The 13,561-nt window shown below is 38.0% G+C and overlaps 2 protein-coding genes across 2 annotated transcripts; both read right to left on the reverse strand.

Moving 5' to 3' along the window:
• Window positions 1-4,898: 4,898 nt before the first annotated feature.
• On the reverse strand, window positions 4,899-6,910 carry LOC138898508 (uncharacterized). The gene is made up of 3 exons (XM_070184577.1): window positions 6,484-6,910; window positions 5,742-6,058; window positions 4,899-5,312 (listed from the first exon to the last, which is right to left on the reverse strand). Exons 1-3 carry the CDS (start codon window positions 6,908-6,910, stop codon window positions 4,899-4,901), a joined length of 1,158 nt encoding a protein of 385 aa, XP_070040678.1.
• Window positions 6,911-7,914: 1,004 nt separating this feature from the next.
• Window positions 7,915-8,535, reverse strand: LOC104091821 (uncharacterized). The gene has a single exon (XM_009597245.2). The coding sequence runs from the start codon at window positions 8,533-8,535 to the stop codon at window positions 7,915-7,917; it is 621 nt and encodes a 206-aa protein (XP_009595540.2).
• Window positions 8,536-13,561: the final 5,026 nt, after the last annotated feature.

The following is a 13,561-nucleotide window of genomic DNA, read 5'->3' on the forward strand; positions in this document are numbered from 1 at the left end:
AAGGCAACTATTCGAAGGAGAAACTGGGGCACATATTCTGGAGGGAGACACTCTTCAACTCCAAATATACCACACCCAATCATGGGTACAACGAGGCATCGCTCTGAGTTTGTCTATACCCTTACATTTCATACATATCTTTGATGCAATTAATATAGTTAGTTGCAATGCGTTGAAATAGGAGAGTAAAATAAGTGTTGAACCTGATTACATCTCATACTCTCCAATCTTCAGGAACTACACGTACCTGATTCTTGACCTTGTGTCAATATACGTAGGCAACCTATAATGGATCCGGTTTTTCTCATCCTTAACTAGACAAATCGGACAAGTCTGGCAACTCAGGCCACAGTTAACCGAGGATCTTTGCGAAAAGATCATTTCTAAAAAGTCAAAAGAAAATAAACATGCACACATCTTCATCTGGTACTCCTCTAGAAGTCTCCCCGTGAAATTTCAACATTAGAATCCAAAAATATCATTCTCTTTCCTTGAGGAAATTCAAAAATCCAAAACATCTCCCCTTTGTCTCTAAACTTCCCGAACTACACTTAACTTGATTTTCGTTTCGATGATATACGTAGACAACCTGTGGGTTAGGTCACATTTTCAAAAACAAAATCAAGAAAATCATCAATCAAGGACCCTTCTCGGGTTCAATCTCATTTTTGAAAAAAAAAGTCATCAATCAAGGACCCTTCCCGGATCCGATCTCATTTTCCAACAGTAAAAAGTAATCATAAATTAAGGACCCTTCCCGGGTCGGATCTCATTTTCCAAAAAAAAAATCATCAATCAAGGACCCTCCCTGGGTTCGATATCATTTTTTCAAAATAAATCAAAAAATGCTCCCATCGTGCGGAGATTTACTTTATTATCTCTCCCATTGCGTGGAGATTTTACTTTCTTCTCAGCGCTCCTAAATAGAATGGTACCCAGCCCCGTACTAACAATGCTTCTATACTGAACGATACACATTCTGCCATTTTACTTTCCTCTCAGTGATCCTAAACAAAACGGTACCCAGCCCCATACTCACAATGCTCCTATATGAAACGATACACAGGCTATCATTTTACTTTCCTGTCAGTGGTACTAAACGGAACGGTACCCAGCCCCGTATTAACAATGCTCCTATACAGAAGGTACACGACCCGTCATTTTACTTTCCTGTCAGCGTTCCTAAATGGAATAGTACCCAGCCCCGTACTAACAATGCTCTTATACGGAATGGTACATATCCCGTCATTGCACTTTTCTGTCAGCGCTCCTAAATGGAACGGTACCCAGACTCGTACTAACAATGTTCCTATATGAAATGATACACAACCCGTCATTTTACTTTCCTGTTCAATGCTCCTTCGCTCACCACTGGTATTATGCTATAAAAATAAAAAGGATCTGATCGGAGTGTTGGTTCCCCAAGTACACGCAAGTATACATGGCCATCAACTAATAAAGTAACTCGAAAGTCAGATGTCGAACCCATAAAGACTTAGATCAATCGTCAATTAAGCAAACTAAAATTAATTAATTGTCCAAGATATTTAAGAGTGATGTTTTTCTATTAATCTACTTCTGCAGAAATTAAACAAGTAACAACTAATTTATCAAGAATGCAAATGTGTATGATGAGATTTTAATTCAGAGGAGATGAAGATTCCAGGGTTGTGGTTCGATTATCAATCCTATTAAGTTCAATAATCACACTTGTTATTCCAGATTATCTAAGGTTGCTAATTAACCAGATCGTTTATATGAATAGCATGTTCCCACAATACTACTCACCTGTCCACAATATATCAATCCTATATTCTTATGGTATTGAGTCTATCATGAATGAATATAATACAGTGTTCAATTAAGCAAGACTGTTATGTATATTCCTATCCTAATCGCAAAATCGTTCCCCGAACCACGGGTTCAGAAACAAGCTCTCTTTAATTCTACTCTAATCTAAACATGGCTTTCCCAAGCATAGCATAGATAGTAGGGCGAAATTGTAGCTACAACAATTCACAAGTTAAAACTAGAATTAAAGAAACAACCACAAGATGATAATCCGAATTAACAGAGATGTAATTACTAAACGTTAATAATCATGGCAACCACAACCCTAGAAACTAGAGTGCTTAGCCACTCATGTTCGTAGCGACAATTTTCCAAGTATTTTGCATAAACAAATTACAAAGAAAAGATAAAGGAATAAAGAACTCGATGATTTTCTCCACCAAGAGTTGTTCCACGTGATGTTCTTGCCTCCTTCAAAAGTCACGTTCCTCCTTCACAAGTTACGTCTCCCTTTTGCAAACGTGAGTTTAAAGACTATTTATATGGGATAGGGTTAGCATGGGGTGAAATAATACAAGCCCACTTCGAAACAACCTTTTTAGGTTAGCTCGGTCACTCTCTCGTGCGCACGCGGGAGAGAACGAGCAAAGTTCTTCTCTTTATCTTTTTCTTCTAGGTCTCTCGTGCACGTCCATGCCTTTTTGCTATACTTCGCTATTTTTTTCCAAGTTTTTCCTCAATAGCTCGTTCACTCTCTCGTGTGCACGCGAGAGTGAACGAGCAAAGTCATTCTTTTGTCTTTTGGTCACGAATCAACTTCTTTTGCTCACATTTCGTCCAACTTGCTCCTACACATAAGAATGCATGTAATGAGCATAATTCACTACAAAAACTCATGTAACCTACCGTAACCACACAAGTTATTAGATAAAAGTACATCAAAAAATATGCAATTTTGGCCGTTTTATCAACACCCCACACTTCAACTCTTGCTCGTCCTCGAGCAACTTTCTACACTTTACAACAACACGACCTTTTTAAACCACTCTCATAACTCATCATACCATGAATATTTAAAATATACTAATCACAATAGTGTAAAATCCTCACCTCAAGATTTGACTCACAAGCACCACACATTTTCACAACCCACTCACTTACTCTAACATAGAGGTAAACGACACTATCTTTCCTTCATGAATCAAGTGCCCTCACACAACAAAAGAGAGTAGTTCCACACACATAAAATTAAAGAACAATTAGGAACTCAATATAGAAAGAATTCACTCACTCTCAGAAATAACATTCATATGCCACAAAAGATGAACCTAGGCTTGCCCGTAGTGTACTACTCTACTAATCGAGCTCATTCAGTCAAGGATCAGTTAGGACTTTTTTTGGTTGTAATGTAGGCTGCGGGACGGGTAGGATACATTTAGATATACGAGTAAATACACCTCCCTAAGCACTTTAATATATACACTTTAACATTTAAATCCCCACACTTATGTCAAACCATAACTCCACCTTCACATCAATGAATATTAACTCCATACTTCTTTAAGCACAATTATATTAAGAGTCACCACTATCAAGGAATATTTTTCACACAATACAACTACATTTTTTTTCAATTCAAGTGGCTCTTACTTTTTCAAAATAGTGCACCTTTCTCTTTATTTTATTGGTTCCACTCAAAAGCCAAACCAACACCCCACACTTTAACTTTTACAAAGTTCATTACAATTCAAGTGCTTATGAGAGGTGAAAGGTTCAAATAGATGGATAATTCAAACAAATGGATAAGGCTTGTAATGTGGTTGCCAATGAAACAGGATTACATGTTCAAGGGGTTAACTATGATACATAACAATTAGGCGGGTAAAATATATATATCTGGCTCAACAAAGAAACGCCTATATCACTTCCAAGACTGAACAAAACTACTATTTCGCTTTGCAAACACACGGGGCAAGTTCTAGATATCAAATACAATGCACAGAATGACACACAAATGTCACACACACATGGCACATAACTCACTCAGGATTGGACTCATCAAGACACTCTAGTTAATGCAGTTAAGCAAAGTTAAGATCATACAATTTAAGGTTCTTATACAAGAGTCAAAAACTAAGCCTAAGCGTCACAACCAAAGTACTCACTATTCTCAAAGCATAACAAAGTCAAGAGATATTGCTTCAATTCCAATCACAATACAATGGCTCCTACTCCTAAAAAAATACAACTAACTACACCCGGTTCAAACAAAATCCTTGAAAAAGAACTGCGACTCAAAGAAAAACCTAGGGGGAATTATTACAATGCCTAACAAAATAAAATCTTTTTTTCTTTTTTCTTTCGACTTAAATCCCTCGAGAAACCTGTCAAATGAGATCCATCGTCGGGAAAAGTCCAATTTTTCTACTTTTTTCATTTTTTTTTTCTGATTGTTTTCATAGCTACTAAAATACTAAAACACTACACAACTACGAAAACAAAAAAAAGAAGTTAACATTTTTCTAACATCCTACTACTAACTATCTAGAGAAATCTCCCACCCCACACTTAAAAGAGTGCAGTATCCCCAATGCACAAATAAAGCAAAACAATAACGAGGGTGGACAAGAAACTCCTTGAAAGGCCAAAGGCCGAAGCAATAGCGGCTCACGGGATACTCAGACTTCCCCCAGGCATGGTCCTTTGTGTGGGCACCCCACACTTAGTTCTCACCATCTAACTCGCTTTTGCACACTTCTAATGGCTTTGCCTCATATGCTTATAATCCTGCAAAACAAAAACAAACACTACAACAATAATAAGATAAAAAATAAAAATAAAAGAAAGCAGTAAAGATGGGTTGTCTACCAACAAGCGCCTGATTTAACGTTGCGGCACGACACAGAATCTCGTCTAATCATTGTCAAGTAACACCTTCTACTTCTGACAATCAAAGTCACCTCCATAATAATGCTTTACTTTTTGTCCGTTCACTAAGAACATTCTCTCGCCACCTAAGACGCGCATCTCAATTGCACCATGTGGAGTGACTCTCATTACCTCAAACGGGCCCGACCATCTCGATTTGAGCTTCCCCGGAAAGAGTCTTAACCTGAATTGAACAAGAGAACCAATTGGCCCGGTTCAAACTCGCGATGGTAGATATTCTTATCATGACAGTGCTTGGTCTTTTCTTTATATAACTTGGCATTCTCATACGCATGCAAGCGAAACTCATCAAGCTTGTTCAATTGCATCACCCACTTTCTACCCCTTAAGTCTGCATCAAAGTTCAGCTTCTTTATTTCCCAATAGGCCTTGTGCTCAAGTTCCACCGGTAAATGGCATGATTTCCCATAAACCAGCTTGTAAGGGGAAGTTCGGATTGGAGTTTTGTAGGCGGTCCAGTATGCCCATAGAGCATCATCAAGGTTTACAGCCCAATCTTTCCTACTTGCACTAACCGTCTTCTCCAGGATCTGCTTTATCTCTCTATTTGAGGCTTTAACTTGCCCACTAGTCTAAGGATGGTAAGCGGTTGCAACCTTATGTTTGACCCCATATTGCGCTAAGACATTGTCCAAGAGCTTGTTACAGAAATGGGTGCCCCCATCACTTATCATCACTCTCGGAGTGCCGAACCTTGTAAAGATATGCTTTTTCAAAAACTTGACCACAACCTTGGCATCATTGGTAGGAAGAGCTATGGCCTCCACTCACTTCGACACATAGTCAACGGCCACCAAAATGTACTTACACCCACTGGACGAGGGAAACGGACCCATAACATCAATTCCCCAAACATAAAAAATTTCAACCTCCATAATATCGTGCAATGGCATCTCATGCCTTTTCGTAATTGTTCCTGTTCTCTGGAACCTATTACATCTCCTCACGAACTCATGGGTGTCTTTAAACACCCTAGGCCAATAGAAACCCGATTGCAACACCTTAGCTATTGTTTTGTCACCTGCATGATGAGCACCATAAGGCGATGCATGGCATTCATGTAAGATAACATTTATTTCAGATTCGGGCACACATCTTCTCATTAACTGATCAATACAAGATTTGAACAGAAATGGCTCATCCCACACATATGACCTCACATCTCGCAAGAACTTCTTTTTAGCATAAGGTTCAAGATCAGGCGGCATCTCTCCACTTTCCAGATAGTTTACAAAATCTGCATACCATGGCACCTCCCCAGCAGTAATGGCCAACACTTTCTCATCTGGGAATGTTTCCTTGATGACATCTCCATCAGCTACATGATTTCATGTTTCTAACCTGGATAAGTGATCATCCACTTGATTCTCTATTCCTTTTCGGTCTCGGATCTCCAAATCAAATTCCTGCAAGAGTAAAACCCAATGGATTAGCCTTGGTTTAGCATCTTTCTTTTCAAACAAATACCCGATGGCTGCATGGTCTATGTAGACGATGACTTTGGTGCTAACCAAATAGGCCCGAAATTTATCGAACGCCCACACTACAGCAAGCAACTCCTTTTCTGTCACAGTAAAATTTATTTGAGCGGGAGTGAGATTCTTGCTTGCGTAGTAAATGGAGTGAAATATTTTGCTCCTCCTCTGGCCCAATCCGGCCCTAATTGCACCATCACTGGCATGACACATCAGCTCAAATGGCTCGTTCCAGTCAGGAGCCACTATGATTGGTGCACTCACTAACTTCTTTTCCGCTCCTCGAATGCTTTCAGACAAGCATCATCAAACTTGAACGACACATCCTTCTCTAACAACCTGCACAAATGAGAAGAAATTTTTGAGAAATCCTTTATAAATTGACGATAAAAAACTACATGTCCCAGAAAACTCCTAACTCCTTTCACTGAAATCGGTGGTGGCAACTTTTCAATTGCTTCCACCTTAGCCTTGTCAACTTCTAGTCCATCTTTGGATACCTTGTGTCCCAACACTATACCTTCGCATACCATAAAATGATATTTTTCCCAATTTAGTACCAGATTAGTCTCCTTACACTTGGAAAGCACTTTAGCAAGATTGGTCAAGAATTCATCAAAAGAAGGACCAAACACAGAAAAATCATCCATAAAAACCTCCACAAACCGTTCCACCATATCGGTGAAAATAGCCATCATACACCTTTGAAATTCACAGGTGCATTATACAACCCGAATGGCATTCTCTTAAATGCATAAGTGCCATAAGGACATGTAAAAGTGGTCTTTTCTTGATATTCCGGGGCAATAGCAATATGATTATACCCCGAATAGCCATCAAGGAAACAATAGTATTCATGTCCGGCTAACCTGTCAAGCATTTGATCAATGAAGGGGAGAGGGAAGTATTATTCAACTTCCTATAGTCTATGCATATTCGCCAACCAATCACAGTCCTAGTTGGGATTAATTCATTTTGTTCATTTACTACAACAGTCATACCCCCCCTTTTTAGGTACACATTGAACAGGGCTTACGTACTTGCTATCAGAGATAGGAAATACTATACCTGTGTCGAGCCACTTAATTACTTCTTTTCTTACCACCTCTTTCATTATTGGATTTAGGCGGCATTGATGCTCCACGCTAGACTTGTGTCCCTCCTCCATGAGTATTTTGTGCATGAAGAATGCAGGGCTAATACCATTTATGTCAGACATTGTCCAACCAATGGCATGCTTGTGCTCCCTCAGCACCCTTAAGAGCTTTTCTTCCTGCAATTCAGACAAATGAGAAGAAATAATCAAAGGTAAAGTGTTAGAATTTCCCAAATATGCATAATGAAGATGAGATGGTAAGAGTTTAAGTTCCAATTTTGGGGCCTCCTCAACTGAGAGTTTAGAAGGTGGGCCGATTGGCCTATCCAGAGGCTCGGATTGGGTTCTTTCTCGTATATATTCGCACGATGCATCCAAAATTTGCAACATCTCCTCAACCTCTTCTTCAAGTTCCAAGTGATTGAAAAACATCAATTCCTTTTCCAGTGCATCTTCTTTAAACGCACTTGGCTCTACGACTAGTTCATTTATCTCCACCATCGAAATCATGGACAGGTCCTTGTAATGACGAGGCAATTGAATGGCTCGATATACATTGAAGACTGCTTCTTCATTGTCCGCCCTCAGGGTCATCTTACATTCTCAAACTTTGATAATTGCATCTCCAGTGGCCAAAAGAGGTCGTCCCAAGATGATAGGAACTAACTCATCAGCTATGTAATCTAGGATGATAAAATCTGCAGGAAAAATAAACTTCCCAATCTGCAGCAAGACGTCCTCAATTACCCCCTCAGGATAAACATAAGATTTATCATCTAACTGTAGCATCACTGTGGTGGGTCTCGGGACTCCTAAGCCCAATTGTTTGAATACTGACAACGACATCAAATTGATATTTGCACCCAAATCACACAAGACTCTACCCACATCAAATTCACCAATCCTCACGGGGATGGTAAAACTACCCGGATCCTTAAGCTTTTGTGGAAGATTATGTTGAATCCTAGAAGTGCACTCCTCAGTAAGTGCTACGGTCTCAAACTCAGTTAACCTTCTTTTATTTGACACTATGTCCTTAATATATTTTGCATATTTTGGGACCTCACGGAGTATGTCCACCAAAGGGATGTTCAAGCGTATGTGCTTCAGCATATCTAGGAATTTGTGAAACATGTGGTCTTCATTCTTCTTTCTTAATCTTTGAGGAAAAGGTGGTGGCACCCTCTCTGATATTTGCTTAGGCTCTGTTTTTTTTTCTCTCATCTACCTCTACAGGTTTTGGCACTCTTTCTTCTTCGAGCCCAGACTACTCATTTTTCTTCTTAGGCACTTCTACCAACTCTCTCCCATTTCTCAGCGTCACTGCATTGACTTGAGGATTTTTCTCTATATTGCTTGGAAGAGCTCCAGCAGGTCTAGTATTTTGATTGTTAGCTATTTGCCCAAACTTACTCTCTAGATTTCTGAATTCTGTGCGCAATTGTTGATTCCCAACCTTGACTTGTTGATTCTTAGCCATAACTTTCTGATTGTCTATCAAGAGCTTTTTCATCATGTCAGTCAAACTCTCCTCTTCTTGTTGTGGAGGTTGAGGTGGATGATTGTAATTTGCTTGAGGTCTAATATTTTGATTTCCACCCCAAGAGAAGTTAGGATGATTCCTCCAGTTCGGATTGTATGTGTTACCATATTGAGCATGTTGATTCATCTTCCCTCTAGCTTGTCTAGTAGATTGATTCAGGGATATATATCACTTGTGTGAACTTCACCACATAACTCGCAGCAAGTAGACATCTATTGCACATGTTGCATATGTTGTGTGTGGTGCATTGTCATTTTATTCATCTGATTTGCTAGTCTCGCTATATCTGCCCTCATTGCTGAGAAATCATCAAGCTCAATCACACATGTTGCCTTTTGTTTAAGTGTTCTTCGTGGTTCCTCATCTCCTTACCAATTATTATCATTAGCAATGAAATTGTTTAGCGGGATCTGGATCTCACTATACGGTCTTACCATTCAACTACCCACACATGCTGAGTCAAGATTCATCTTTGATGCCTCGTCCAACCCATCAACGAAAGTGTGACCCAACACCTCATTAGTCTGACAATGGTGTGGGCAGTCTCTGAGTAGCTTCTTGTATCTTTCTCAAGCTTGTCGAAGAATCTCACCATCTCGTTGTTGAAACCCAAGAATCTGGCTTCTCAGCGACTTTGTCTTCTTTGTGGGAAAAAACTTGATTAAGAATTTCCTTGCTAGATCATCCCAATTGTGGATTGAGTTCTCGAGCTCCTTTTGTAATCATTCCTTAGCTTCCCCCATCAGTTAAAAGGGAAACAGTGTCAGTCTGACATAGTCCTTGGAAACGTTCGGATAATTGTAAGTGTTTGTAATTTCCAGGAAGTTCTGAATGTGCCTCTGTGGGTCTTCATGAGATAGACCCACATATTGCCATGTGCATTGAATCAGCTGTACCATGTACTGTTTGAGTTCAAAGTGAGTCGTGATATCAAGCTTCACAATCACTTGAATCATAAGATCTAGATTGGGCCTTACAGCCTCTATCACCGGATGCTCTTCATTACCCGCCATCTCTATTGGCAGTGATTGAACTACGATGTCCAACTCTCTTTCAATTCTAGTTCTAGCTTTGACTTTCCTCCTCACTATATGAAGTGTTCGTTCGATTTCAGGATCAAGAGGAAGGAGATTGTTTGCGCTTCTACTCCTCCGCATTCAAGAGAAGATCCTGCGTAATCACAAATAAAGCAAACTAAAAATTAAAACTTGAACAAATAACGAATAAAAGCTTAATTTAACTAAACAATCAATAACTAGGTCTCCGGCAACGGCGCCAAATATTTGTTGGTTCCCCAAGTACACGCAAGTATACGTGGCCGTCAAGTAATAAAGTGACTCAAAAGTTGGACGTCGAACCCACAGAGGCTTAGATCAATTGTCAACTAAGAAAACTAAAATCAATTAATTGTCCAAGATATTTAAGAGCGATGTTTTTCTATTAATCTACTTCTGTGGAAATGAAACAAGTAACAACTAATTTATCAAGAATGCAAATGTGTATGATGAGATTTTAATTCAGAGGAGATAAAGATTCCAGGGTTGTGGTTGGTTTATCAATCCTATTAAGTTCAATAATCACACTTGTTAATCCAGATTATCCATGGTTGCTAATTAACCGGATCGTTTATATGAATTGCATGTTCCCACAATACTACTCACATGTCCACAATATATCAATCCTATATTCGTATGGTATTGAGTCTATCGTGAACGAATATAATACGGTGTTCAATTAAGCAAGACTATTAGGTATATTCTTATCCTAACCGCGAAATCGCTCCCCGAGCCACGGGTTCAGAAACAAGCTCTCTTTAATTCTACTCTAATCTAAACATGGCTTTCCCAAGCATAGCATAGATAGTAGGGTGAGTTGGTAGCTACAACAATTCACAAGTTAAAACTAGAATTAAAGAAACAACCACAAGATGATAATTCGAATTAACAGAGATGTAATTAATAAACATTAATACTCATGTCAACCACAACCCTAGAAACTAGAGTGCTTAGCCACTCATGTTCGTAGCAACAATTTTTCAAGTATTTTGCATAAACAAATTACAAAGAAAAGATAAAGGAATGAACAACTCGATGATTTTCTCCACCAAAAGTTATTCCACGTGATGTTCTTGCCTCCTTCAAAAGTCACGTTCCTCCTTCACAAGTTACGTCTCCCTTTCGCAAAAGTGAGTTTAAAGACTATTTATATGGGATAGGGTTAACATGGGGTGAAATAATACAAGCCCACTTCGAAACAGCCTTTTTAGGTTAGCTCGTTCACTCTCTTGTGCGCACGCGGGAGTGAACGAGCAAAGTTCTTCTCTTTTTCTTTTTCTTCTAGGTCTCTCGTGCACTTCCATGCTTTTTTGCTATACTTCGCTTTTTTCCATGTTTTTCCTCAATAGCTCGTTCACTCTCTCGTGTGCACGCGAGAGTGAACGAGCAAAGTCATTCTTTTGTCTTTTGGTCACGAATCAACTTCTTTTTGCTCACATTTCGTCCAACTTGCTCCTACACATAAGAATGCACGTAATAAACATAATTCACTACAAAAACTCATGTAACCTACCATAACCACACAAGTTATGAGATGAAAGTACACCGAACAATATGCATTTTTGGCCGTTTATCAGGGAGAACGTCAAAATCCAGCGAACCAGTTCTTCATTGAGCCTGGTTTTGATTTGCTTACGTGAAATGTGAACTTTATTGGTAGTTTGGGGAGTGTTCCAGATTTACCGGCGAATTTCCGCTTCATCCTTTGTTTTCTCCTTTTATTTTACCTTGCATGTTAGACCAGATTCGACCAGAGGTCCTTTCTCCGGCGAGTTTGATCGCAAATAATTTACTCCGACGAATCTCTGTCTCTTTTGTTGTTTATTACCATTTTTAGATAGAATTTTGGCGGTCTGTTCATTGGCCCTTGCTCTTGTTGCAGCGTTGTAGTCTCTTTATTTTTATATGTTGCATCTCTAGCTTGACTTATTTTCCTGCAATCATTGATAATGCTGTTATGATGTGGAAGTTTATGGTCGATTTCGTTTGCAATATTTCGTTGAAAGATTTGTTGGTTCTTTGTCAGTGTTGGTTACGCTACTAAAATATCATTTTGAGGCGGGCAACACTGATATTAAACATGACACTGTACAGTAAGGAATTTAGAACATGACCGTGTTATTGAGGCCATGACCGCCAATTGACCATCCGGACTGGCCCTAAATAAAGAGGCGATGACGATAAACATCGAAAGGAAAAAAGATGAGAACGAGACGAACCAATAGTCCTTCGGAAGGCGATACGATTAGCTACCGTAGTCGCTAACAAGGTGGTTCTCATTCTCATGTCTAAACGGATACTACACATATATGAGCCTCCTATATTATTTTTTAAATTATTTTCTAAAACTATTTTTTTTTAAACTATTTTTTTAAAAACTATTTTCCAAAAACTATTTTCTCAAAAAGAAATTCCAAACAATATTTCAACAAACAAAAACATTTTCAAATCACTTCAAGAGAAATTTTTCAAAAAAGTATTTTAAAAACAAAAATTATTTCATAAATATGTCACTCTATTAGTTTGATTCTTGCATATTATTTTACTAACAATTTTACTTCTCTTGTTGCGAGGTACTATTATGTGGAGTCGCTTTCGGAAGACGAAACCCGAAGACGAAACTTACCCCGGCAAATCCCCGCTTCATATTTCACGTTCTCGGATGTACCTAAAACGTAAAGTATAGTAAAAATTGTAGATAGAATTTGTGTTTGCTTGCTTACTTTGATATTGCTTATTTGCTAAACACTTAGGGAATTGCATCTAGTTAATAATCGAAGTGATATTGTGTGTCAAATAATTCATGAAGTGTGTATGGGATGTTTGAATATATTTTATGATGTGGTTATTTAATCTAGGACTGGTGTATACTTAACTAATTAGATTAATTATATCCATAAAAATAAAAATATGTCATCTTCTTGCAAAAAATAAAATAAATAATTTTTTCTTTTTCTTAAATTATATGAGCACATTTCTGAGCCACTCTATATGTAAGTTGTTCTTTAATTGATACACTTTGGATGGTCATAATTGTAAAAAAATTGTAATTGAATTATTGTACTTCTGTTAAGAGACTTAGGCCTTGTAGTCATTTGAGTTTGGTTTGCATGAGTTGTGTTTCAAGACCATGACTCTAAAGGAAATGATAACTCATTTTTGGCGCAAATATTTCTTTGTATTGATGCGATGATTTTCTATGTCATAAACATGTTAGACATATTTTCTTATACCACATTCATTCTTTATTCATCAAATTCATTCTTTCACCTTATTCATTGTGTACTAAGGTTATTGAAATATTATTCTTTTCCACCTTTTGTTAATCAATTAGAATAAATTTCTATTTCTTACATTTAGCTTTCCCACTTCAAATAGTTAACCCTTGTATATAAGTTAAATTCTTTCAAGCATATTTTTAATTAATATTCATTTAGTCAATTTACACATATTCCACTCATCACTACATATTCTCTTATATTTTTATTTCTTTACCAACTTCTTATACTTTTTCATTCATTTCAAAACAAATGCTTCCATACGTTACACATTTAATTGACAGTGCATGACATTGTGTTTGTATATCATTTAACCTTATCTTGTTTATTGTTATTATTCTTTACTACATTTTTATGTACTTTAGTCAAATACA

This window comes from Nicotiana tomentosiformis, chromosome 9 (assembly GCF_000390325.3).
Source record: "Nicotiana tomentosiformis chromosome 9, ASM39032v3, whole genome shotgun sequence".
Classification (NCBI taxonomy): domain Eukaryota; kingdom Viridiplantae; phylum Streptophyta; class Magnoliopsida; order Solanales; family Solanaceae; genus Nicotiana; species Nicotiana tomentosiformis.

Excerpts from the sequence above, each read along its gene's own strand:
- LOC104091821 (XM_009597245.2), bottom strand. The coding sequence starts at position 8,535 with ATGAGAGAAAAAAAAACAGAGCCTAAGCAAATATCAGAGAGGGTGCCA.
- LOC138898508 (XM_070184577.1), bottom strand. The coding sequence starts at position 6,910 with ATGGCTATTTTCACCGATATGGTGGAACGGTTTGTGGAGGTTTTTATG. Across the intron at positions 6,059-6,483 it reads ATTCGAGGAGCGGAAAAGAA|CTGATGGAGATGTCATCAAG; the intron begins GTTAGTGAGTGC and ends GAAATCATGTAG. Across the intron at positions 5,313-5,741 it reads GTGACAAAACAATAGCTAAG|ACTAGTGGGCAAGTTAAAGC; the intron begins GTGTTGCAATCG and ends TACCATCCTTAG.